We start from the raw sequence: 25,904 nt of genomic DNA on the forward strand, positions 1-25,904 counted from the left end.
TTTACAGAATTACCTCTCATTTCACGCTTTTGGCACTGTAGTTGCTTCTCCACATCCAGTTTTTGAGACTGAATCAGTTCAATTTCTTTATGCAGTTCAGGGATTGTCTAAGTTCATTAAACATTTAAAAAATGAAGCACAATTCAATGGGGCAAAGCAAATGGCAGAAATGAGATGAAGACAAGGCTGCAGTCTAGAGCATGCCTCATTGACATCTAAGACCCAGTTTGCACAGTCAAATCACGGCTAAGTGATAAACCAGCATGCATTCACAAGAAAAATGATAGATAAGCCAAGAACGATATTGACTACAGCTTGTGGCTTGTCTGGAGCAAAACAAACCAAGAGCGCATGTTCGGATACAACCATAAGCCAAACCATAGCTTAGCTCAGCAAAAATGTCGTTCTTATGTAGGAAAGAATCTCCCCCCCAAAAAAACCCCACATGTGGTCAATTAATACTGGTCTGTTACTATACCTTTGCTTGGTTTGAAAGTTCTTCTACTTCCATTTTTAAGCCATCTTCAATCTGCTGTTTTTCCCTGACTTTCTTTTGCAGCTGATCATTTTCATCTTTGAGAAACTTTATTTCTTCCTTGAGTGAGTCCATCTTTTCTTCATAGTCTTGTTTCTGGTTCTGGTAGTTCTTCTCAAGCATCCTGCAAAGATTAACAACAACAGAAAAGGCCACAACTTTGTTGATCTTCACATATCTCTAAGTACAAACAAATTGCTATGATATTTAATAAAAAACAACAGATATTTATAAATAGAAGTTATTACAGTATATGCAATCAAATACACAGAGACATGGCATACAGAGAGGTGCATACACATATACACAGCCTAGCCATAAACTTTCCCAACTCCCCTGCCTCCTAAATACCTATTGAATAACACGGGAACCCTTCCTGAACACCATGGGATGCAATGCAGGTAGTGAATAGAAGCTTCCAAAATTAGGTAGATGTACCCTCTATGAAGGGGACACAGGTGGCACTGTGGGTTAAACCACAGAGCCTAGGATTTGCCGATCAGAAGGTTGGCAGTTCAAATCCCCGCGTTGGGGTGAGCTCCCATTGCTCGGTCCCTGCTCCTGCCCACCTAGCAGTTCAAAAGCACATCAAAGTAAAAGTAGATAAATAGGTACTCCTCGGGCGGGAAGGTAAACGGCATTTCCGTGCGCTGCTCTGGTTCGCCAGAAGCAGCTTAGTCATGCTGGCCACATGACCCGGAAGCTGTCTGCGGACAAACGCCAGCTCCCTGGGCCAATAGAGCGAGATGAGCGCGCAACCCCAGAGTTGTCCGCGACTGGCCCTAATGGTCAGGGGTCCCTTTACCTTTACTCTCTATTAACAGAGCTCAATTAAGAAGCCACTTTCCGATTATGGAACTGTATTTAGTACTGTTTCGGGGAGACAGTGGGGTGGGCAGGTGTGGACCCTGAAGGACCAGGTGTGCAGCCTGGGAGTCATTTTTGACTCACAGCGGTCCATCGAGGCGCAGGTCAATTCTGTGTCCAGGGCAGCTGTCTACCAGATCCATCTGGTACGCAGGCTGAGACCCTACCTGCCTGCAGACTGTCTTGCCAGAGTGGTGCATGCTCTAGTTGTCTCCTGCTTAGACTACTGCAATGCACTCTACGTGGGGCTACCTTTGAAGGTGACCTGGAAACTACAACTGATCCAGAATGAGGCAGCAAGACTGGTGACCGGGAGTGGCCACCGGGACTATGCAACATCAGTCTTCTAAGACATCTAAAAGCAGCCCTATTTAGGGAAGTTCTTAATGCTTGATGTTTTATCATGTTTTTAATATTTTGTTGGGAGCTGCCCAGAGTGGCTGGGGAAACCCAGCCAGGTGGGCAGGGTATAAATAATAAAATTATTATTATTATTGGTGATTCAACCCTCTGCCAGCAACACCCGATTCTACCCTAGTTAGGGGAGCCCCTGGCTCTTTTGGAGATACTTTTCCAAGGACCTAGAGAATAGGAAAACACCTTGCACAAACTTCCATTAGGATCCAAGTCATCTAGATTCTTTGGGTTATATCCCTTGTCAGGGTCAAGAGCAAATCCACTGAAATTAATGGGCTAACTTAGATCCGATAATTTCAGTGGGCCAACTCTGATTAGAACTTAGCTGAATATAACTATCTGCTTATTATATGGGTATATATATAAATAAATAAATACTTAATTCCTTTACAGTTCAAGCAAAATCAGACAATATAATAAAACGGCACTTTAAAGTCACAAGTTAACACTTCATACATCCGTTGCCTTTCTCCTTTTTGAACGTCGGCGAAGAGCTGTGTTGTCAGGTCATCCATTTTCTCTGCAGAGAGACAATGTTTGTTTGTTTGTTTAAAAAATATATGCAAAATAAAACCATGAAATCATCAAACACACACATAAGTTAGAGACTAATAAGCAAATTTTTAGAGAGTTTTAACTGTAAATGGATAATTTCACACAGAAATCAACATAAGATAGGACAGATGTCATGCAAGGTTTGAGTAGCCAAAATGCTGCTTACTGTAAACTTACCGTATTTTTCGCACCATAAGACTCACTTTTTTCCTCCTAGAAAGTAAGGGGAAATGTCTGTGCGTGTTATGGAGCGAATGCCTACGGGTGGCGGGGGGATCTGCTGCAGTTGTGAGCAGAGGATCCATGGTTCCCCTTCCTTCCCTCCTCCTTGGCTCGCTTTGAAACAGCAAAGTGGGAGAAGAGCCGCTGAGTGGGGAGGAGAGAGGGACAGAGAGCCTGCTTGCTTTAAAGGAGCAAAGCGGGAGAGGAGAGGAGCCGCTTACACGAGTGTAAGCGGCTCCTGTCCGGTTGGCTCCTTTAAAGCAAGCAGGCTCTCTGTCCCTCTCTCCTCCCCACTCAGCTCGCTAAATAGCATTATTAGCAGCATCCTTCTCCACACACCCCATGCATGCTCCTTGTCCCTTGAGTGCTTTTCCTTCCCTCCCCACTTAAAACGTGGTTACAAAGCACGGATCCACATGGATCCTCAGGATTTTTGCACTGGGTCACCCCAAATTCACCATCAGATCACATAGCATGTCCATGGCTACATCTTGCACCAAAAAAATCACGCACCCACTGTTGCCTGGGGTCGCAGTGGTGCAAAAACGTGGTTACAAAGCATGGATCCACATGGATCCTCAGGATTTTTGCATTGGGCTACTCCAAACTCACTGTCAGATCACATGTCTGTGGCCACAGCATGAACCACAAAAATCATACATCCACTGTTTCGTTTAGAATATTTTTTTTTCTTGTTTTCCTCCTCTAAAAACTATGTGCGTGTTATGGTCTGGTGCGTGTTATAGAGCGAAAAATACGGTAATTTTCAGGTTAGGCACCATATTGCAAATGATAAGTGAAATAAACATCCAGATCCTGAGGATCTTGACTGGTGTACCTGCCAGCAACTTTGGCACAAAGCCCTAAAATGGTAGCATAATATCATGGGGTACAGTCTATCTGGAAATTATATTGTACAGCTCCCATTCCTTTCAATAGGCTTGCTCAAGAGAACTCTGTGGTGGATTGTGACCACAGACCAAGTCTGTAATGGATGGCTATTATTATTAATTAGTTGGGCAGGATTCAATGCACCACTGTTTATTTGGGGGCACAGCAAATACTACTTCCCTCTCGCCACATTCTGTTCATCATTGGAAAGTCACTCTTTGTGCATCTGGTTCGTTGCTAGGAAGAAGCACCACAAATCTAAGGCACAAGCAATGTTCCAAAAGGAGCAGAACCCAGTTTAACTGAAAACACAAAAGTGATAGCATGCCTTCCTCAGGGGCAATATTTTAGTGTTCTTTTTCTGCTTGCCACAATGAAGCTAGCGTAACTAATGGATGTGATCTGAATCACCTCACCTTTCATTTCCTCATTCTTCTCTTTAAGTTCCTTTTCTAGTTGCTTCTTCTGCTCCTGCAGCTCTGAGTTGCGGTTTTCAAGTTTTGACACCTTCTGCAAGGCAAAAGTAATGGCGGGAGAAAAAGCGTTAAAAAACACATACTATATCCTTTAGGGGATGCGGGTGGCGCTCTCGGTTAAACCACAGAGCCTAGGACTTGCCGATCAGAAGGTCGGTGGTTCGAATTCCCACAACAGGGTGAGCTCCCATTGCTTGGTCCCAGCTCCTGCCAACCTAGCAGTTCGAAAGCACGTCAAAGTGCAAGTAGATCAATAGGTACCGCTCCGGCGGGAAGGTAAACGGCGTTTCCGTGCGCTGCTCTGGTTCGCCAGAAGTGGCTTAGTCATGCTGGCCACATGACCTGGAAGCTGTACGCCAGCTCCCTCGGCTAATAAAGCAAGATGAGCGCCGCAACCCCAGAGTCGGCCACGACTGGACCTAATGGTCAGGGGTCCCTTTACCCTTTACCTTTTATATCCTTTAGAGCGCTCACGGATTTCAGTTAATGCATGATTACTCCAAAGCACATCATCATCCCCAACTCCAGCCCCGCTTGTTGTCACAGTAATTCTTGAGATCCTATTTTATTGGCGAAGTTCACGTGTAGCACTAAACTACATGCACGAGCATGGTGCTGATAACACCAAGATTTCAGGTTCGATCTCCATATGGGACAGCCGCGTACTCCTGCGTTGCAAGGAGTTGGACCAGATGATTCAAGCTGGAGCAACCCTGAGCTTACCGAGACTGTCAAATTCATCCTGCCCCCTTTCCCCACGCAGCCGAAAGGAGTTCAGCAGCATTTAGTTCCACTTTCCCTTAATCTCAGCATGGTATTAGGAATGAATCAAAGCTTGTGACTGACCACAAACTCTAGTTAAACCAGCTGTTTAACATTCATTAACTAATTGGTTGAAGGGGGCTCATTTGAAGCTGGCACCGTTTGTGGTTCATCCTCTTTGCCAGCCCTCTGCTTGCAGCTTGGGAAGCATTGCGCACAGGGCATGCAAAGCACTTTGCATAAGACTTCCTAAACACCTGACAACCAGCTGGCTGCTGCTGGGCATTGAGGAAGTGCTGCACAAAGGGCTTTGCAAACCCTGTGCTCAGTGCTTCCCAAGCCCCAAGCATAGCATCAGCAAAAACGGCTTTCTGTAAGGATTGGCTACACAATCAAGTTCTCCCTAGCAAACTTAAGGTGTTAGGTGCAGGTGGCTGTGCTTTGGGAAAACAAGCTTGTGGACCAGATCTGGCCCACAGGCAGGAACTTCCGCAGCTCTGATTTAGCATTACATGCAAACAGAACCACTGTAAGCCCCCTAAAGAGTAACCTGTTCGTAGTCTTCTCTATGCTTCTTCTCTTTTTCTTCCGACATTTTCTTTTGCGCAGCTAATTTTTCAAGATCCAGCTGAAGCTTCTGAATTGTTTCTATACCATTGGAGTGATTTGAGGCTAGAGTGGTCAATCTTTCCAACAGAGCATTATTCTCCTTATTCTAAAATAAATATAAAATCAGCAAAGTATTACAGGGTTGTAAGAAACATAGAGCTAAGTCAAAATCACTTAGCGGTATACTTGTTGTGCTGGCAGAAATTGATGTGCAATGGAAAACAAGGGATTCCTTTGCCGTTCAACCTTTAAACTCTGCAATCTTCGAGCACAACAGCTCTTATGCTAGAGGGCAGACAACATTGAATACAGCCCTAGAGTAGTTGCTTTGATTTACCACTGGTAAAATAAACAAGCCCCGTTCAAAATTGAAATCCAAAAGATTTACGCCCCCCAAAAATGACAGGAATGTCCTTAACACAGAAAGAAGCAGCAAAACAAAACAAAACAACAACAACAACAACACACCAGCAATCAAATGGTCTGGCAAATAAAGCTCTTTTCATTAGACACTAAGATGGCAATATTATTGGCAGAAGATATGAATCTTTGTAGGGCAGGGAACTATCACCTAAAAGGCCTTGTGCCCCCCGATTGCCCCCTGCCTAACCTCTGATGGCAGGGGGCTTCCAGAACAGAGCATTAGAAGATGGTCACAATGGATAGGGGTGGCCAGATTAAAAGAATGAAATATCCTGCCCACAGGATCAATCATCATTTAGTTTAGGTAATGAAACTTTTTATTTGAGTAAAATGCACATAAAATTAATGCAAAGCATAACAAACACTTTTAATTACCTGGTCTTCTAGTTTTTTCTGCAGCCGCTGTACCCTGTATGAAAGTTGGATGTTCAATACAAAACGGCGAATGCTCTGGAATCTGCGTCTAGCAAGCCAGGCTCGAGCATATTTTTGGAGGACCAAAGCCTTCTGTTCTTCCACCATCTTTATAAGAAATTAGAGGGAACAGCTAGTAGTTTAACAATTGCTCAGGGAATTTCTTATCACTTGACAAATATGCACTGAAGAATTCAGCAAAGTATAGTCAAGAAGATACAGTCGTACCTTGGTTCTCAAATTTAATCCATTCCGGGAGTCCGTTCAACTCCTGAAACAGTTTGAAAACCAAGGCGTGGCTTCTGATTGGCTGCAGGAGCTTCGGAAGCCACATCGGATGTTCGGCTTTCAAAAAATGTTCGCAAACCAGAACATTCACTTCCAGGTTTGTGATGTTCGGGAGCCAATTTGTTAGACAACTAAGGCATTCGACTACCACGGTACCACTGTATAACCAGAATGTACTCAGGCAGAAATCTTTAAGCAGTCACTGTACGGTGAACAACGAAGATGCCACAACCCTACTGGCCAAATGCAGCTTATAATTCCTCACTGCTACTTCCTCACCTGCTTCTCACATGGCACATGGTGGTATAAAAGCACAGACCATGTGTCACTGTAGAAGAACTCTGGCTTACTAGTTCATTCACACACACATACCCCATAAAGAAGGCTGTGCATAATTATTATAGCGCTGCTATACAGGGTTCCACATGGTTCAAAGTGCTTCGACATACATTATCTCAGTAATTCTTACAAAAGCTCTATAATTAGAATGTAGGTCAATATTGCTATTATTTACTATTATTCCCATATGCTAACTGGAAGGCTGAGTTGGGGAGACCACTGTTTCCTATGGGAGGTGCAATCTGAACTGGGGACTTCCTGGTTCACAGCTAATGCTCTTAGCCATCACGGTATAGCATGCTCATTTGGGTACTAGTGGTGGAGTTTCTCTGACCAACACATAAACGTACTGAGAATTCACGGCGGTGAAGCTGAGGACAGACGTCATATTGCAATTCTGCACCAATATTTCAAGAAATATACATGTTATAAAAGAAGCAGCCCTATCAGACGTAGATATTTATTTCTTCACTGAACAGGAAACTAATATATAGATTATTTGGTGAATTATTTGTACCTTTCTGTATTTCCTCCTTGCCAGAAAGCCTCGAGTAAAAGCTTGGATTGTCAAAACAGCCACACGGATAAGATGGCAAAGCCTACGTACTAGATATCCCCGGCAGTACTTCTGGATAATGATAGCTGCCCATGCTTCTTTCAAGGCTCTTGCAGTTATAGCTTGTCTGAAGAGAAATTAAATTACCCTTAGTATTTGTGTCATCGCTTGGTGGTAAGAGCTACACAGTGGTAAGAGCACACAGAAGGTTGCAGGTTCAATGCCTGGTGTCTCCTTTCTAAAATCTTGAAGAGCCACCGTCAATCAGTGTAGCCAAGACCAAGCTACGGTTCAGGGACCAATTGTCATGACCCCTGTATTCAGCAGTGATCTGGACACAGGGACTGAGGCTGTGGGGACACCAGATGAGGAGCTGGAGCAGCGTTGGGGCTCAGAGAAGACAGTGGAAGATGGGGTGACCATTAAGCCTGAGGCAGTTGGCTAAGAACTCCCAAAGGAATCTCCCAGAACCTCCTAGGATCTTGGACCTTCACAGGCACCTTCCCCATAGCCTGAAAAAGCACCACACACACACCCAGTTTGGCAGTGCACCAAATGTAACTGCAAAACCCAAAGGTGATCTTCCTTTATGGTGTAGAATATCTCTATTTCTTACTACCTGAAAACACTTTTAAAAGATTTTTTTGGACTGAAATTGTTGACAAACCTTTTACCACAGCATGGTAGAGCCACCGGGGGCCAGATAAAACTCCTTCAGGGGCAGAATCCAACCACCAATTGGCCCTCATGGTTCTAGACCAGAAATGAGGGATATCCAGGTTGGGGGCTTAATCAGGCTTGCCAGGCCATTTGGGGCAAACCTTCAAGCCACAGCTTCAGGAAAGAAGAACTGGAAACTCACTGGAAGGTGCTACTGAATCTTCCTTTGCAGCCAAAAGTTGAGGGCCTTTTTCTTTGCAGCCTATGGTGACAACTTTTGGCTGTAAAGCACACATAGTGTGTTCCCGATTCCTCTTTTGCATCCTGATCTGTACCTGCAAAAGGAGATTGTACTGTTGTATCTCTGGCTTAGGGACGCGGGTGGCGCTGTGGGTTAAACCACAGAGCCTAGGACTTGCCGATCCGAAGCTCGGCGTTTCAAATCCCTGTGACAGGGTGAGCTCCTGTTGCTCGATCCCTGCACCTGCCAACCTAGCAGTTTGAAAGCACACCAGTGCAAGTAGATAAATAGGTACCGCTCCAGCGGGAAGGTAAATGGCATTTCCGTGCGCTGCTCTGGTTCGCCAGAAGTGGCTTAGTCATGCTGGCCACATGACCCGGAAGCTGTACGCCGGCTCCCTCGGCCAATAAAGCGAGATGAGCGCCACAACCCCAGAGTCGGTCACGACTGGACCTAATGGTCAGGGGTCCCTTTACCTTTACCTATCTCTGGCTTGAACTCAAGCCTGGTAGCAAAGGAAAAGTCTTTTGAAGGCAGATTTCGTAGGAACAGAGGAAGCTGTGTTATATGGAGTCAGACCATTAGGGTCAATGATGGAAACCATGGGGAAAGCGGCAAGGCCATGGATAGCTCCAGGTGAACAACAAGGTTGGGAGCAGATGAGGACATTTACTCCTCCGCCTCCAGACTGCTTCATCCAGGCTCCACCCCCTTGAAAGAACCTCAGGACCAACCCTCCAGCCTGAGGATGGGCACTCTTTCAATCTGCTCTACAACTATGAAGGTGCTACTGGATGGCAGCAACTTCACTGCAGAGCCTGATCTACCCATGAGGGTCAGATTCTGCAATGAAACGCAAGGCCGGCTCCCAGATTACTGTCTGGAAAACAGACTGGCCCTATGACTATACCAGTTGATCATGAGGGCCTAGGGAAACATTGCTTGTCCCAAAGATTGGGACTCACAGCTCACAGCTGTCCATGGAGGCGCAGGTCAATTCTGTGTCCAGGACAGCTGTCTACCAGCTCCATCTGGTACGCCGGCTGAGACCCTACCTGCCCGCAGACTGTCTCGCCAGAGTGGTGCATGCTCTAGTTATCTCCCGCTTGGACTACTGCAATGAGCTCTATGTGGGGCTACCTTTAAAGGTGACCCGGAAACTACAACTAATCCAACTAAACCAGAATGCGGCAGCAATACTGGTGACTAGGAGCGGCTGCACTGGGCCTGAAAGACCTACATTGGCCCCCAGTACATTTCTGAGCACAATTCAAAGTATTGGTGTTTACCTTCAAAGCCCTAAACAGCCTCAGCCCAGTATACCTGAAGGAACGTCTCCACCCCTATCATCCAGCCTGGGCACTGAGGTCCAGCTCTGAGGGCCTTCTAGCGGTTTCCTCACTGTGAGAAATGAAGAAACATGGAACCAGGCAGAGGGCCTTCTCAGTAGTGGTGCCCACCCTGTGGAACACCCTCCCATCAGATGTCAAGGAAATAAGCAACTATCTGACTTTTAGAAGACATCTGAAGGCAGCCATACTTAGGGAAATTTTTAATGTTTGATGTTTTATCACATTATTATTATTATTATTATTATTATTATTATTATTATTATTATTATTATTCTGTTGGGCGCAGCCCAGAGTAGCGGGGTATAAATAATAAATTATTCTTATTGCTTCAGCACACCAACGGGACAGCGGTTCCCACTTCCCACGTAGAAGATGCTAAGGCACCCTTTTGGAGCTAGCCGAATGCACCTGAAACATATTCTAGAAGCATTCTGTTAGATTTCATATCTGTAAATATGAAAATGAGAACTTCTCCTATAAATAGATGGACATGAATCCCAGGCATTATCCCAGTCCTTCCACATATTTACGTTCTTCAGAAAAAAAATTTAAACAAACCCCTGACTAGGTTAGTCCCTGAAATTACCGTACAGTCCGTTGTCCTCGGAAGTACTGCTGTATTATAACTGCTGCTTGTCTGATATGGAGGAATTTCTTCCGCTGCAGCCAAGCTCGGGCATTCTTCTGAATCACAATACATGCTTGCCTCAACTTATCTGACCGTAATTTTTCCAGATAAGCAACCTGCCCTGCTCTGAAGAAAATTTTTGTTCTACCAAACTGGTATTGGGTTGGATCCTGGGAGAAACAAAAAAGGCTTTGTTAAACTTATTTCAAATCTATTGCAACATGATACAAATGTTTAATTCTAGTCGTCATGAAGGAACAGTACAATATTGAGACCAAGAATGTATTTTCATTTACAGATGACAAATGAATTCTGGGTGATTAAATATGAATGGAAGCCTGTCACCTTGGATAACTGATTGTTACAAAATCTCTGACCTGAATGAGCCGCTGCAAAACAATCTTGCAAATTTGTTTCTTGTCAGTAAGAGAGAGTTCATGCTGAGACATGAGAATCCTGTAACGGCTGTAAAACTCAATATAAGTCCACCTATAAAATAAAAATAGCAGGTGGACTAGTGAATTAAATTGATATAAATCAAAATCATTGAAACCCGCAGCGATTGTTACATACCTAGATGGGTAACTTTGAGCACTAATCCGAATTGTTTCTAAAACACCACAAGCTCGCAATTGCTGAACCACTCTTTTAGAATCGAACCTATGGGAGTCAAATAAAACAGTTATTTTCTGCCATTTTTATGAATTATTAAGTCCTTTAATTCTATAGCCTATATATCATGGTGGGTTATTTTAACAGACGTAGTGAAGTTTCTATGTAATAATTTTTATTTTTATTTTGGTAATAATTATTTTTTAAAGCCCCATTCCAGCAAAGAGTAAGTTATGAAAAATAAACCTGAAATTTTATGGAAAGTAGATTTCCTACCCATACCACTTTAAAAGCGACAATTAAAAAGGGGGGGATTTTGCCTAATAAACAACTGGCATGCAGAACACTATCCATCTTCAGTGTAATACTGAAACACATCTCCGTTAAAGCAAAGAGTATATTTCAATTGAATACTCACTCAAATGCTAGCTTCTGATCATTTGGCTTGATGCATCGCACATAGTGAGGTGTGGTTGCATTAAGTGTCTCCATTAGTAAATATAAGGAAGTACGAAACTAGAAAATATTAAAACATTGACTGCTTTAACCTTCAGAACGAAACAACAATGCAATACTAACTTGAGAAGGGGCTTTCAGACAGACAAAAATATAGATCACAAAACTCCACTGAATATTTACAAACTAGGAAAGAGTTGGTAAACTTGATTGAAAAGGTGGGGGGGCATTTTTGTATTCTCTCTATCATCCCCTTGATCTCTCCCTCTTGCTTAAGCCTGTCCCAGTGCCATGTATACTGCCTTCAGCTTCTTGAAAGAAAGATGGAATACAGGCCTGTCCCACTGATGTGCACAGGGGTAGAGGAAGGGGTGTGTGGTTGGTGTGGACCACCCTGGGTGTCACCACTGAGGGGGGTGACAAAATGCTGGGTGGCACTCACCGCAGAGCCTGCAGCTCACCCAAGCCACGCGTCTCTCCTGGGGGAGACGTGGTGGCTTGGGCGCGTGCAGGCTCCGCGCTGCCCAAATGGTTCGCCCGCTGCCTCCCCACCCCCAGCTGTAGGGCAGCTGAGTGGGAGGAGACAGGCAGACTCTGGAGGCCCTGTGGTGCGCCGCCCCAGGCGCCTGAGTGGCTTCCTCCGCCACTGGATTTGCAACAACCTTTTGGAGACCTTGAAGAGAGCAGAACAGGGGGACTGGGGAAACGGGGGGGGGGGGTAATGGGACAGAGTGGGCTCATGCTCTGCCAACGCGTACAGAGGCCAGGAACAGAACCCCCAGGCAAAAGGGTTGCCGCCTGTATAAATGCAGTAATAGCTCATCATTCATTAAGAGGAATCTAAAAATACCTTATTGCCAACTGTTGTACGGAACTGCTTATTAGGTGGCTTGATCACTGTTTTTGCAGACTTAACTTTGATCACCGAGCTGAATGGGGAGACAGGTACTGGACTGTCTTGAAAAAAGTTTGCACATAGTCGAAACTAAAGAGAAACAACAGTTGCATGCGATGGTTATTACATATATTCATTTGTTACTAATAGGAAAGGTGACTATAAATAGAAAACATGTTTAGAAAGAATATCTAAACGGAAACAAGAACTTGCATCTCGGCTACCATTTTATCTATTTCAAGAATGTAATAATAGATGAGAGCATCTTTTTAAATACTATATGACAGCAGATGTACCGGTTTCATTAGTAGGAAGGAATAGAACAGGTTATTTACAAACCTTGCTGCTTCGTAAGATTTCAATTAATACTTCATATACCGTGTCTCTATTTTTTTCCAAAAATCCATCACTTTTATACTCCACCTGTGTGAGAAAGGTGAAATCAACAATTGCTAAGAAACATGTAAAGCTATAGAAACCCAAGCTGATAAAAGGCCACATCCACATCCATAGCTTCATTAACAGAAAATAAGACTTAGGAAGTTGCCTAAGCTATAACACAAAGGCCTTAGCTCTGACTGCCAACCATTTTCATCCACGAAAGTTGCAATATTGCCAGATCCAGCAATTCCAAGTTCCTAACATAGCAGCGCATTCACCCACCATGAATACTGTTTTGTTTTTTATTTTATTTCATTTTATTTTATTATACTATCCTTCATCTGAAGTTCACACACCAGTTTACAGTAAAGGGAAGTGAATTCAAACCTACTTACATACTACTTACAGTAGACATTACATAGATGAAATCAATACTAAACTGTTTTTGAGCCAGCTATACACAAAGCAAAATAGCAAGATATATTTTCATCTGTATCATCATCATTTACATATTCATTAATGTTGCTTCAAACCCTGGTTTAAAATCCTGGGTTAGAAGCAGGCCCTGATTAGCATTAACCAGGGTTAGCATTTGCAGAAATAACATCAAAGCCTGCTTCCAGGTGAAGGGAGGAGGGAGTCAGAACACAATCCCATAATAAGCCATACCTGTTATCTTAAACATGGTTACAGGCTGGGGAGCACCGCATCCACATTTACATCTATAATTCATATTGTCAATTGTTTTGTCTTTGTAAATCAGGAGGTAACTGAAGCAAACTGCTTCATTTTCCAGAATGTTTGCTGTATACTTCATACTATACAGGCAAACACATTCATTAGATTATAGAAGGCATTTTACACTCTAAGCATTATATCCAGATATGGGAAGCTTGCAACACCTTGGCAAGAGGAATACCTTACCTTATCAGCAAAGTGCTGGATTATAAAAGAAGAGTTTGACATTCTTGGCTCTTCAAAGAGTGGATTCTTGTTTGCAAAATTGTTATATAACTTAAGGAGCCAGTTTTCATCAGTTCCTTGAGGTAACTGCAAAAAAAAAGTGAAACGCGATGTGCAAAATAACTTTAGCCAATTATTCAATTAACGGGGCTGCTGTTTTGCAAGGCAAAAGTGGTTTCAAGCTGGGTGCCCCAGTAGCAGCACCCAAGCATCTTACTTTCTGAACTACTGTGATAGCTTCCCAGAGGAAGGAGCTAAGCTCCACTGCTGCAGATGGTCAGCTTATCAGGTCAACAGGGGTCACAGGATTTCACATTGTCCTACAAAACCTGTGACCGTTGGCCTGGCTTCTCAGTGTAAGCAACCTCAGGCACAGACTGAACCCTGAGATTGCCCACCCCTGAAAACTTCCTGAATTGCCTGCTATTTTCCCAATTCACTTCCAAACTTCTGGCCCTGACATGGCCTATAGGCTAGCCTGTGTATAGTACCTTATACAGACCCTCCAAGTGTCCCTATTTTCCAAGGACAGTCCTGGATTTACAGAAGCCATCCTGGTTTCTAATTTGATCCCAGAATGTCCTGCTTTTCCTTAAAGGTAAAGGGACCCCTGACCATGAGGTCCAGTCGTGGCCGACTCTGGGGTTGCGGCGCTCATCTCGCTTTATTGGCCGAGGGAGCCGGCGTACAGCTTCCGGGTCATGTGGCCAGCATGACTAAGCCGCTTCTGGAGAACCAGAGCAGCGCACGGAAACACTGTTTACCTTCCCGCCGGAGCGGTACCTATTTATCTACTTGCCCTTTGATGTGCTTTTGGACTGCTAGGTTGGCAGGAGCAGAGACCGAGCAACGGGAGCTCACCCCTGTCACAGGGATTCGAACCGCCGACCTTCTGATCGGCAAGTCCTAGGCTCTGTGGTTTAACCCACAGCGCCACCCGTGCCCCTTGCTTTTCCTTAGGACACCTATATTTTCATCAGAGAAATGTTGGAGGGTATGGAGTTATGCGACCCCTGAGCCAAGGAGATAAGTAACTACACAACCTTTAACCAGGCAGAGGGCCTTCTCGGTAGTGGCGCCTGCCCTGTGGAACGCCCTCCCAGCAGATGTCAAAGCAATAAACAACTATTTTACTTTTAAAAGTCATCTGAAGGCAGCCCTCTTTAGGGAAGTTTTTAATGTTTGAAGCTGTACTGTTTTTAATATTCAGTTGGAAGCCGCCCAGAGTGGCTGGGGAAACCCAGCCAGATGGGCGGGGTATAAATAATAAATTATTATTATTATTAATAGACATCGGAAGGCAGCACTGCACCTTGGAAGTCAAACAGCTTAGTTCCTGAATGTTTTGGCTCCCGAACGTTGCAAACCCAGAAGTGACTGTTCCGGTTTGTGAACTATTTTTGGAAGCCAAATGTCCGACGGGGCTTCCGTGGCTTCCGATTGGCTGCAGGAGCTTCCTGCAGCCAATCAGAAGCCACACTTTGATTTTTTAACGTTTTGGAAGTTGAATGGACTTCCAGAACAGATTCCATTCAACTCCAATGGTACAACTGTATAGGGAAGTTTTTAAAATGTTTAATTATGTTTTTCTATATGTTGGAAGCCACCCAGAGTGGCTGGGGCAACCCAGGCTGGGTATATATAATAAAATTATGATGGTGATGATGATGATGGAATAGAACATCCCTATTTTCATCAGAGAAATGTTGGAGGGTATGCCTTTTACTTGAGAGTATGCCAGCACAAGTATAAAGAGGCTTATTAAAAAGAAATATTTGAACTCTTTCTTACATTAATAAGACGTCTTGCCGACATGGCTGCATAAATGTTGCGTAAAGAGGAGAAAAGAAGAAAATAAAGCAAAGATGTAGGTCTACAGCAACTATACTGAGAACAGCAAAATAGAAACAGAATAAAAACTTACCAGGCATTCTTCATCCAGAAGCTCTAAAATGCCCATTTTAGCTTCAATAAGATCAATGACTGGTTGGTTGTCATAAAAGTCAATGAGCGTCCATGGGATATTTTCTTTCATATATTCTTCTTGTTCAAGTTTAAAGACATGCTAATAATGACATTGTCATATATGATCACAACAAAATCAGGGCAGCTTGTTTCAAGTAAAGGCAAACTTGAGGATAGACTCTATGTAACATGTTTGGTTCAGAAGCTGGAGCTGGTGCAGAACTCTGCAGACAGGTTGCTATCAGGCATTGGCTATTGACAACATGTAATACCTGTGTTGAAGGAGCTACCAAGTTATCTTCAAGAAAGACAGAGATTTTTAGAAGTAAAACAAATGAGCAAAAATACTTCATAAGGTTAATACAGTATGCAAATAAGAAATCAATAGCCATGGCAGCATGAGCCAATCTCGGGCATACTAGTTGGAAGTTTCTTCCTTGTAGACAATAACCCTTAGAAAAGATGCACTGAGAATTATTTAGGTAGAAATTTCCTGTTAGTTCAAGAGCACCATGCTGGGCCACCTTGCGCTATAATGACAGCTGTTCAGAAACAGAAAACATGCTCCATGTTTATTTGAGGTGTTGCATATTAGATATAAGAATGACTGAAATAGAATTTAAAATTTTAAAGTTCCTAGAAGTTACTCACAAAGTAAACAGGTTTTTTTTAAAGAATTCTAATTACTAATATCCATAAGATATATCATACCAGGTTAAATTGCTGCTGCAGCTTTTCGTTGGCATAATTGATGCAAAACTGTTCAAAGCTGTTGATATCAAAAGTTTCAAATCTGAAATAAATGGTTGGAAATGTAATTATTAATCTTTATTTGATGAAGCCTTGGCCTGTGAGGGACTAATATCTGGTGCTTCCATGCCAGCAGATTCAGGTGGCAGTTTGAGCATCAGAGAACTAGGGGAGAAACTTTTCTGAACTTTTGCTAGCAAATCGTGCACCATTGCCTATTTTAATTATATACTGCCTCAAGAACTTCAGTTATCGGGGGGCCGCTAGGGGTGCATTGGAAGATGGCCAACAATAACATCTCTCCAGCTCACACGAGGTAATTAAGAGGCTGATATGGGAGTATGCAGCCTCCCTTGTTGCCCAAGGGAATGGGGAACACTGCCTTGCCTGCTGTGGCCATAAATCACCCCTGGATTCGAAAGAAGGGGGTGAGGGCACTAGGCACAAAGCCCTTGTGTGGGTCCGGCTCTCCCGGACACTGTCTCTGATCGCATGCTGGCTGCATCAGCTCGAAATAAACAATTAGAAAAGAAGCAAATGCACATACTTCGAGTAAAGATCGGGAGTAAAGACTGCTAACTAACGGGATCTCTGGGATGTGGAGCGACGGGCTGGATTCAACAATAAATCAAGAAGATGAATCATCAAAGGATTGGTATGTCGGAGCGAGACTGAAAAGGGGGGGGACTTTTCTTTTCTTTTTGTCTTATGTGAGTACCCAATAACCCTCCCCTCTAAGAAAGAATCGTCGCGATTACTGATCACAAGCAGGAGGAGTAAGAACTGTGTGGAAATTAATTACTAATCAAAGATATGCCTCATGGGAACATCGAGAAAGGAAAGAAAGTTCTTTGTGACACAGTCATAAAAAGAGATTGTTATGGCAGGCCTGCCCGCAGGAGGACTGAGGGGGAGGAGGACTATGGCTCGTTACTATATCAGAATGTGAGATCGGCCTGGCAGGGCCCTCTGAGAAAATTTATGAGAGTGGCAGGCCTGTGGAAATCAGGACAGACTGTGGGAAACGTTTTGTACGGAGGTGTTGAAATGATGTCTGTCTATTTTGATATGGCTCTTGGATGAGTGTAAAATCCACACAGGATATAACAACGTTTGTTTTCAACCCGCTTGTGGAGACTATCAGAGATCATAAAGAAAACAAGAAGATGAGGAAAACAACAAAGAGAAGATGGAATAGAACTGTGAATATTATTTGGACAGAACTGTGTATATTAAAGCAGCAGCAAGAGAGATGTTTGGATCCTTTTCGGAGCTCGAAGTATGGGTACCCCCAACAAAAATTTTAAAAATGTTTAAATCTGTAATTTGGAATTAATGTGATTTGGAATTAATGTGATTTGATTAGCCTGTTAATAAAAATTATTTAAGAACTTCAGTTATCAATAGGCCCTCCCAGCAAAGTATTCCAGCATCTCATTCCTCCATTCTACAAGAGATTGTTTCCAATCATTTGCTGAAATAAGACAGAGTAGTAAATAAACGTGCAGTTTTCTCTCTCTCTCAGAAATAACCATCTTACCCATAGATGTCCAAAACACCAATAAAAGTGTGCTGTTTGCCAGAAAACTCCAGTGCCTTGTTAATTCGTTCCACGATGAAATCAAAAAGGTGGGCATAAATCTTTTTTGCCAACGCATCACGGGCATTAAGGGCTTGGAGTTTTGTCATGGGTTTCACTACAGTTTCAGAGGTGGTGACAATTTTTCTGTGGCACAGCCACCGTGCCACTTTGTCGCTTTCTAAATCCAGGAGGTCACAGAATATGTGGAGATGTTTGTCATCCAGCTTTGAAAAAGAAGAAATAAAGAATCAGTAACCAGGGTTTCAATAATAAGGTAGTCATGCTTCAGAATGCTGCGTACTTTAGTAATAGTAATAGGACAACATCCAAGCTGGGTGTGGTGGGGAGGAGGAGGACAGGCTAGCAATGAAATTTCCACATCAGATATCTAAACCCAGTGGTTGCTGGTGCCTAATGAAATTTGGTAGGGCAGAAGACAGGGAGGCCAACACTAGGTGGAGCCAGAGCCAATAACAGGAAGAGTCATCTAAGTCTAGTACAGTCCCCATCCTTCTCCTTGCTAAATACTATAAAGGCAACACTGAGAATAAGGTGGAAGAAGTGGACAAGCAGTGCCACACCCTGGGTAAGAAAACAGGCAGCTGGGGATTGGCTGAGGTTAGTGGATCAATGCCCCATTTGCCCTAATGGACCAGCCTCCACTGCCTAAATCAGGCATAGGCAAGCTCCAGCCCTCCAGATGTTTGGGACTACAATTCCCATCATCCCTAGCTAACAGGACCAGTGGTCAGGGGTGATGGGAATTGTAGTCCCAAACATCTGAAGGGCCGGAGTTTGCCTATGCCTGGCCTAAATCCTCACATTTTATTAAGTCCAGAACCTAGTGTTATTTTAATGAGGGGTAATATAATACACCCACAGACATGGTTAGAGAAGTGCACATTACAGTGGTGCCCCGCAAGACTAATGCCTCGCAAGACGGAAAACCCGCTAGACAAAAGGGTTTTCCGTTTTTGAGCTGCTTCGCAAGACGATTTTCCCTATGGGCTTGCTTTGCAAGACGAAAACGTCTTGCGAGTGTTCCGATTTTCCCCCGCTCCCCCCCTTTTTCTAAGCCGCTAATAGCCTTTTAGCCGCTAGACGAAGAGACTCGCGGAACGGATTAATTTCGTCTTGCGAGGCACCACTGTATAATGTTATCAGCATATGTAATAAATTAAACTAAACATTACAAAGGTGGTTTACAGGAAGAATTAGAAACCAGGAAGAGGAGGTCTTTAATAAAGAATGGGGAAAGTTTATAATTTATTTGAAAAGCTATTGTAAACAACTACATACGTTGGTAGGATTGACAGAAAACTTGTAGTAAAAATTTGAACTATGGATTGACAAAGGATTTATAAAAATAGAGATGCAGAGGGGGAAATCATTACATTAATATCCACAATGGCGGGTGAAGGGAAGTCAGAAGGGATTATATGTTTATGTTTTTAATTCATTCATTTATATTAAATAGAAAATGCAAAAATAAGATTTATTAAAAAATAAACACTACAAAGGTGGTACGGGAATTCGACAAGAGTATGTATCATCTCTGTATTCTTTGTGACACAATGCCATCAATGTAGGCAGGCGGGGAACCTAAAGTTTCCTCAGTCACATGAAATTTTACATTTGCCAGAAACATAGCCACAAATGTCCACGCAATTGTATCAAGACATTCCAACGCATATTTTAAAAGACCAGATTTAAAACTACATTATTTGTTTCAGTCCCTGACAGAAGCAGGAGCAAAACCCAAGAAGAGACCCATTTCGCAATCCACTGCAATGTCAAGAGATCCCAGGGTTTACTAGATTTGAAACCTGGAAATCATTCAGTCCCATATGCTATTTCCAGTGCCAGAACTCATCCCCGTAGCATGCAAGGCTCGACCTGAAAGCATCTCTAAGGGGGCAATTTGCTCCCCACTGAGAAACTGAAAAGGATCATGAAAAGGAGGGCACACAGAGGATGCATGAACAAGAAGAACTTTAATACAAGGCTTGCAGCACAGAACTGAAAGTGCAGTGCCTTCTTGTATGGCAAACCAGGAAAGCCAATGCACTACACAACACAAAGCATTGTGGTGCAAGGGACACTGAAGTGTTGACTTTGGCTATGAAGAACCCAGGTCCAAAACCTAAGTGAGCTATGAAGCAAACTGGGTGAACGTCGCAGCCCAAACCTCAGCCCCGGAGTTGGCGAAACTAAAGTGCTTCTTGGAGAAAGGGCAAGATACAGATGCATTTAGTAAATAGTACCGTATTTTTCGCTCTATAAGACACACTTTTCCCCTTTTAAAAAGTAAAGGAGAATGTGTGTGCGCTTCTTATGGAGCAAATGTAGGCTGCGCAGCTAAGCCAGAACAGGGAGAGGGAGTGCTGTGCAGCGCTCCGTCTCGCTGTTCTAGCTTCTGGCTTAGCTGCGCAAAGCCTCCGCAGGGCAGCGGGATGAAGGCACCCCGCTGCCCTCCAGAGGCTTAACGGGCTGTCCCAAAAGCCAGAACAGTGAGACGGAGTGCTGCGCAGTGCTCCGTCTCGCTGTTCTAGCTTCGGGGTTAGCAGCGCAAAGCCTCCACAGGGCAGCAGAGTGACTTCATTCTGCTGCCCTCCGGAGACTTCACGGGCTGTCCCAGAAGCCTTCACAGGGCACGGGGATGAAGGCTCCCTGTGCCCTGCGGAGGCTTTGCGCAAAGCTAGACCAGCTATCCCAGCGGCTATCCCAGAAGCCAGAACAGCAAGAGGCTATCCCAGAAGCCAGATCCCTCTTGCTGTTCTGGCTTCTGGGATTCAGAAATCCCCCCCCCCTTATTTCCTCACCCCCAAACTAGGTGCGTCCTATCATCTGGTGCATCCTATAGAGCGAAAAATATGGTAACTTGATTGGCTTTGAGGATTTCATCCTCAAAGAAGGAAATGTGCAGCAAGACTAAAGTGCAGCATGATTACGCATGTGCCCTAGCTAAATGGAAAAACATGGCAAGGGCTTCTTCCATTGTTCACCAAGGGAAAATAAGTCCCAAAATATTTTGCTGGCAATTCTTACACTAACAGAAGATCTTTCATCACCAACAGGAGCTATTTGCACATTGCCTAAGTGCAGAATGGCTGCCAATATTTTAAAAACGTCCATCTGGAAATCTTCCTTCAAACCTAAAAGGAAAACAAATAAATCTCGATTCAACATTACACAGCCAAGAACAGGAAGAAATGGAGGCATTAGGTGTTGCAAGTTACAGTACATAAATTAGAAGTAACTCTCGTTTTCATGCATTGCATTTTAGCATAGGGCCATGCTGAAGTCCTATATAATTCAGAACTAGTTATATCAGGGTGAAACCATACATTTATTATACCACCCAAACTAAGAGTTAGCTCTGTCTCTGCCTCTGGTCCTAGGAGTCTTCAGAACTTCTGGTGGTCTCTTGTTCTCAGAGAGCTGAACTTGCTCACAGTTCTTTTGCCCCCTTTAAATGAGGGACTCCACAATTAATTTTATATAGATAAAGGGACCCCTGACCATTAGGTCCAGTCGTGGCCGACTCTGGAGTTGCAGCGCTCATCTTGCTTTATTGGCCGAGGGAGCCGGCATACAGCTTCTGGGTCATGTGGCCAGCATGACTAAGCCGCTTCTGGCGAACCAGAGCAGCGCACGGAAATGCCATTTACCTTCCCGCCAGTATTTATCTACTTGCACTTTGATGTGCTTTCGAACTACTAGGTTGGCAGGAGCAGGGACCAAGCAACGGGAGCTCACCCTGTTGCAGGGATTCAAACCGCCGACCTTCTGATCAGCAAGTCCTAGGCTCTGTGATTTAACCCACAGTGCCACCTGTGTCCCTAATTTTATATACAATTAGGTTTATATACAATGTTTTCTCTCCTGCACAGTTCTCCGCCTGACTTGCCTTGTACAGTGTCCTCTCCTTTCTTTGGCATCCTTCTCTCTCTTTCTGGCTTATCACTAGACATAACAACTCCAGACCCTTCTGTCCGATTACTCTTCCTGTTCCCCCTCCTCATTGCCCTTGCTGAGGCAGCCCAAATTCATATTGCAACTTGCCTCGTTTCCCTCTCCCTCCTCTTTCTTTTCTGCCAAATCTCTCCACTCGGCTCCCAAACAGTACTCATTTCACTGCCTGCATATCTCTACTGTGGCTCCAGACCCCTCCTCCTCTGCCTACCAGAGCCCAGAATAAGCACTCTCAGGTGCTGCCTTTTAATCTCTCAAAGGACACTCTCAATATCCTTCTCAAAACACCAGTTCTGGCTCCCACTCCTCAGCCAAGTGTCAGCTCAACTGCCAAGTCAAGCAGGGAGTGGCAGCATCAGTTGGAATCCTTTAGCAACCGCGTTTCTCAGTGTGAACGCAGGGACCTAGAAGAGCATTTCCAGGAAGAAGCTAGCAAGCAGGAGAGGGGAGGTTGACCTAGTTTTGAGGGCCAGGAGAAAAGCTAGCAGTCCTGATTTTCAGGAGTGAATTGATTGACGTGGGATGCTCCCCTTTCCCAGCCACCCATTCTCCAATGCAAATGTCCCCCTCTATCTCAGGCTACAGACGGTTCAGGTTACAGACTCTGCTAACCTAGAAATAGTACCTCGGGTTAATAACTTTGTTTCAGGATGAGAACAGAAATTGCACAGCAGTGGCGCGGCGGCAGCAGGAGGCCCCATTAGCTAAAGTGGTGCTTCAGGTTAAGAACAGTTTCAGGTTAAGAACGGACCTCCGGAACGAATTAAGTTCTTAACCCGAGGTACCACTGTACAAGTAATTCTGCTCTATGATACGGTTGCCATATTTCAAGAAGTAAATTAGGAACATGGTTATACTATAACGTCGAATCAGTAGTTATTCTCAGAACGGTAATCCCAATGAATTTTCCATCGTTATAATTTTGCTACTTTATCAAAGGCAAAGTTTATCTACCTAGCAGGGTGAATGTCTTCTGAGTCTCCATCATGTTGGCATAGTCATTCACTCCTTCAATCACAGCGTTTCCACCCATGTTGGTATAATTAAATTCTTCGGGGCTTGCTGCAGACAAAAAGCAAAACATACTGACGTTATATATTGGATATGAAGTTGAGGGACTTCTACGAATAGGCCATCAGTGACCAAATGATGCAACGAAAGTCCTTTAGTAAGATTAACTTATTTATTTATTTAATAAAATGTATATACTGCTTGGTTGTTGTTGTTTAAAAAAACTGTGTTAAAATACAACAATGAAAATATGAAATAAGACATACCCAATTTAAGGTGCTCAAATTCTGGTCTCAGAGCTGATGCACATAACTGATAAAATATATGGTAATTTCTTTCATTCTCCGACTGTCAATGAAAGTAAACAAGATGATAAAACGAGAAACGAAGAATTTTTTTTCATTTTGTAGAAGGAGACGCACCTGCCACAGCTTCTGGCCTGCTTGGCCACTTGACTAACATGGCAATAGTGACTCTTAATCTCAGAGTCACGGATTCATTACCCCATGTTGGGCAAAGATTCCTACATTGCAGGGGGTTGGACTAGATGACCCTTGTGGTCCCATCCAACTCTACAATTCTACGATTCTGTGAGTCATATCAGAGAAAGGTTTTTCCTCTCATTTTGGGAATCAGGAAATCCTCACAGCTCACCAGCCCTCGTGACTGATTGCAGAATTGGCACAGGGGGTAGCATGTCGATCACAGCTCTAGGAAAATTAAATCCCAGAGATGGTGGCAACTTGTAAATTTCAATGCAGCAGTTTCAGCTTCTTACTGAGTGCACGTCTCCAAATCAGACACTGCTGAATGCCGCTTGGCAAAACTGTTGCTCTCGTAATTGCCTCAAGTTAAAAACTGACAAGAGCTGGCAAGTAATAAGAATGATGTCTCCAGGAAGCACTAATTGAAAAATTGTTCACAGAAACCCAGAAGAAGTTTCCTCTAAACCTCCTTTTTAGGAAATCAGCTTGCAGAAATAGCTTGTTTAGTTACCTGAAAAGTTAGCTTTACTTTTACCCTGTACCTGAAACGACCCTGCAGTTAAGGAGCACAAGAATTCACTGCTCCAGAACTTGGCACAGTTTGGGGATACCAGCCCAAAGATCTAAGTGACAGGACATACTAATGAGAAGATTAATATGTGGAGCATTGCCCTACATTCAATGTCAGTCCTGTTCAGAGAAGACCCATTAACGTTAATGAACATGACCATCTTTAGGTTCATTAATTTCAAGTTTTCTCTTAGTAGATCTAGCATTGGATACAACCCATTATCTGTATTTTATTCATTATTTATTGAGAGTACTTATATCCAGCTTTATAACTGTGAATGGCTCTCCAAGCGGTTTACATAAAAACCCAAACACTTAAAACTATTGCAGGAACAGGAACTACACATTATGTCCATATAGAATCAGGATTATTTACGCAGCTGTCCAGCCCTCAGCCTTCTATTGCCTGGTGTCATGCCAGGCAACAGCTCCCACCAAGACCCTCAGAGATAAATTAAAAAATGGGGCTGAGCCAGTGGCGTAGCGTGGGTTGTCAGCACCCGGGGCAAGGCAAGTAATTTGCACCCCCTAACCCGTGGATTTGCGCCCCCTAACCCGTGGATTTGCGCCCCCTAACCCCCAGATGTTGCGACCGGTGCGGCCGGCCCCCCCTGCACCCCCCACGCTACACCACTGGGCTGAGCAGCTGGATCTTTCTAAGTCCACAATAGAATCCATTTTGCCTTGATGGCAGTCTGTTAGCAAAGATATAATGCAATTCCACTGGCAAATTTTACTTACCTGGAAGACAACTCTGGATTTCTCAAGCAGGTATGTTCTCATATTTGCACCAATGATCTGGTACCTCCTATCAAAACTGATTTCTGTGTATTTTCCAAAGCGGCTGCTGTTGTCGTTGCGTGTGGTTTTAGCATTACCGACAGCCTATGAAATGGAGAATCATTTCAATGCACATACATCTATTTGTTAGCACGTTACCGATTTTATAAATTGGCCGCTTATAAATGCTCTTATAAAATAAATGAAATATTTACAACACAATGATTTGGGGAATTGTTTTCAGACTTGGTCAGAATTTATATATGTTTGAGCTGGGTGCTGTATAGTGGTACCTCGGGTTAAGTACTTAATTCGTTCCGGAGGTGTGTTCTTAACCTGAAACTGTTCTTAACCTGAAGCACCACTTTTGCTAAAGGGGCCTCTTGCTGCTGCCACGCCGCTGGAGCACGATTTCTGTTCTCATCCTAAAGCAAAGTACTTAACCCGAGGTACTATTTCTAGGTTAGTGGAGACTGTAACCTGAAGCGTATGTAACCTGAAGCGTATGTAACACGAGGTAGCACTGTATAATGGTGCCCAATGGTATTCCTACTGAAGAACAGTCCTGCTGAAAATAACATACAAGTGCTTTCGAACTGCTAGGTTGACAGGAGCTGGGACAGAGCAACGGGAGCTCACCCCATTGTGGGGATTCGAACCACCGACCTTCTGATCGGCAAGCCCAAGAGGCTCAGTGGTTTAGACCACAGCGCCACCCGCATCCCCGGTGATAATGGTGCCCAGTGCTATTCCTACTGAAGAACAGACTTCTGAAAATAACATACACGACTAACTTAAGCCCGTTAATTTCAATGGACTATATCCAACAGGTCTCTTCTGCTAGCTGGCGGGTGGTTTTTAGTGTTACACAACACAACACTGCTGGTGGAAACTCATTGCACAATGGATTGTGAATAGGACCTTGTCCCATTCCAAGTAATAATGTGCAGCAGAGCAGTGGGGGGGGGGAGAGTCTTGTTCAGGTAGGGAGGTGCAAAAACACATGTGAGGCTTTGAGCTGCTCCTCTTGACATCTTCTGCAGCCCACCAGGGTCAAGAGGCCTCATTGAGTCAAAAGAGATCCATTAAAAATGGATTAATTTCAGATGTTTGGCAGAAGTGATTTAATTTTTTAAAATCCGTTTGGAATAAGACATGGAAGGATGCCTATCCATTCCAGTCCCTGCAAGATTAAACCTTCTTGTTCACTTCTCCCAGCAGTAAAAGGTGGGAGATAGGAGGAA

The 25,904-nt window shown here is 43.8% G+C and overlaps 1 protein-coding gene and 1 long non-coding RNA gene across 7 annotated transcripts in view; one reads left to right on the forward strand and one right to left on the reverse strand.

The window, feature by feature from the left end:
* The window catches only part of LOC310693666, a 321,657-nt gene that overhangs the window by 65,806 nt on the left and 229,947 nt on the right, over nucleotides 1-25,904 (forward strand). The window contains exon 3 of one of the 3 annotated variants that reach the window (XR_014519294.1): nucleotides 14,164-14,542. The exons of the other annotated variants lie outside the window; for them this stretch is intronic. This is a non-coding gene — a long non-coding RNA (uncharacterized lncRNA). Of the gene's footprint in view, nucleotides 1-14,163; nucleotides 14,543-25,904 lie in introns of those variants that run through there. 3 annotated transcript variants of the gene reach the window in all.
* MYO5C (myosin VC) overlaps nucleotides 1-25,904 on the reverse strand; it is a 54,932-nt gene that overhangs the window by 21,452 nt on the left and 7,576 nt on the right. For all 4 annotated transcript variants that reach the window (XM_083475530.1, XM_083475531.1, XM_083475529.1 and 1 more), the window contains 21 exons: nucleotides 24,622-24,765; nucleotides 23,092-23,173; nucleotides 22,769-22,876; nucleotides 20,888-20,994; nucleotides 17,798-18,063; nucleotides 16,219-16,300; nucleotides 15,467-15,607; nucleotides 13,504-13,629; nucleotides 12,538-12,621; nucleotides 12,154-12,288; nucleotides 11,266-11,363; nucleotides 10,809-10,895; nucleotides 10,613-10,724; nucleotides 10,194-10,405; nucleotides 7,316-7,481; nucleotides 6,133-6,279; nucleotides 5,276-5,440; nucleotides 3,904-3,997; nucleotides 2,276-2,339; nucleotides 479-659; nucleotides 14-107 (listed from right to left, as the gene is read on the reverse strand). In XM_083475530.1, the coding sequence (XP_083331656.1) occupies nucleotides 14-107; nucleotides 479-659; nucleotides 2,276-2,339; nucleotides 3,904-3,997; nucleotides 5,276-5,440; nucleotides 6,133-6,279; nucleotides 7,316-7,481; nucleotides 10,194-10,405; nucleotides 10,613-10,724; nucleotides 10,809-10,895; nucleotides 11,266-11,363; nucleotides 12,154-12,288; nucleotides 12,538-12,621; nucleotides 13,504-13,629; nucleotides 15,467-15,607; nucleotides 16,219-16,300; nucleotides 17,798-18,063; nucleotides 20,888-20,994; nucleotides 22,769-22,876; nucleotides 23,092-23,173; nucleotides 24,622-24,765 (2,695 nt within the window). The remainder of the gene's footprint in view (nucleotides 1-13; nucleotides 108-478; nucleotides 660-2,275; nucleotides 2,340-3,903; nucleotides 3,998-5,275; nucleotides 5,441-6,132; nucleotides 6,280-7,315; nucleotides 7,482-10,193; nucleotides 10,406-10,612; nucleotides 10,725-10,808; nucleotides 10,896-11,265; nucleotides 11,364-12,153; nucleotides 12,289-12,537; nucleotides 12,622-13,503; nucleotides 13,630-15,466; nucleotides 15,608-16,218; nucleotides 16,301-17,797; nucleotides 18,064-20,887; nucleotides 20,995-22,768; nucleotides 22,877-23,091; nucleotides 23,174-24,621; nucleotides 24,766-25,904) is intronic.

Source organism: Podarcis liolepis (assembly GCF_965112155.1).
Source record: "Podarcis liolepis genome assembly, chromosome: 14".
NCBI classification, from domain to species: domain Eukaryota; kingdom Metazoa; phylum Chordata; class Lepidosauria; order Squamata; family Lacertidae; genus Podarcis; species Podarcis liolepis.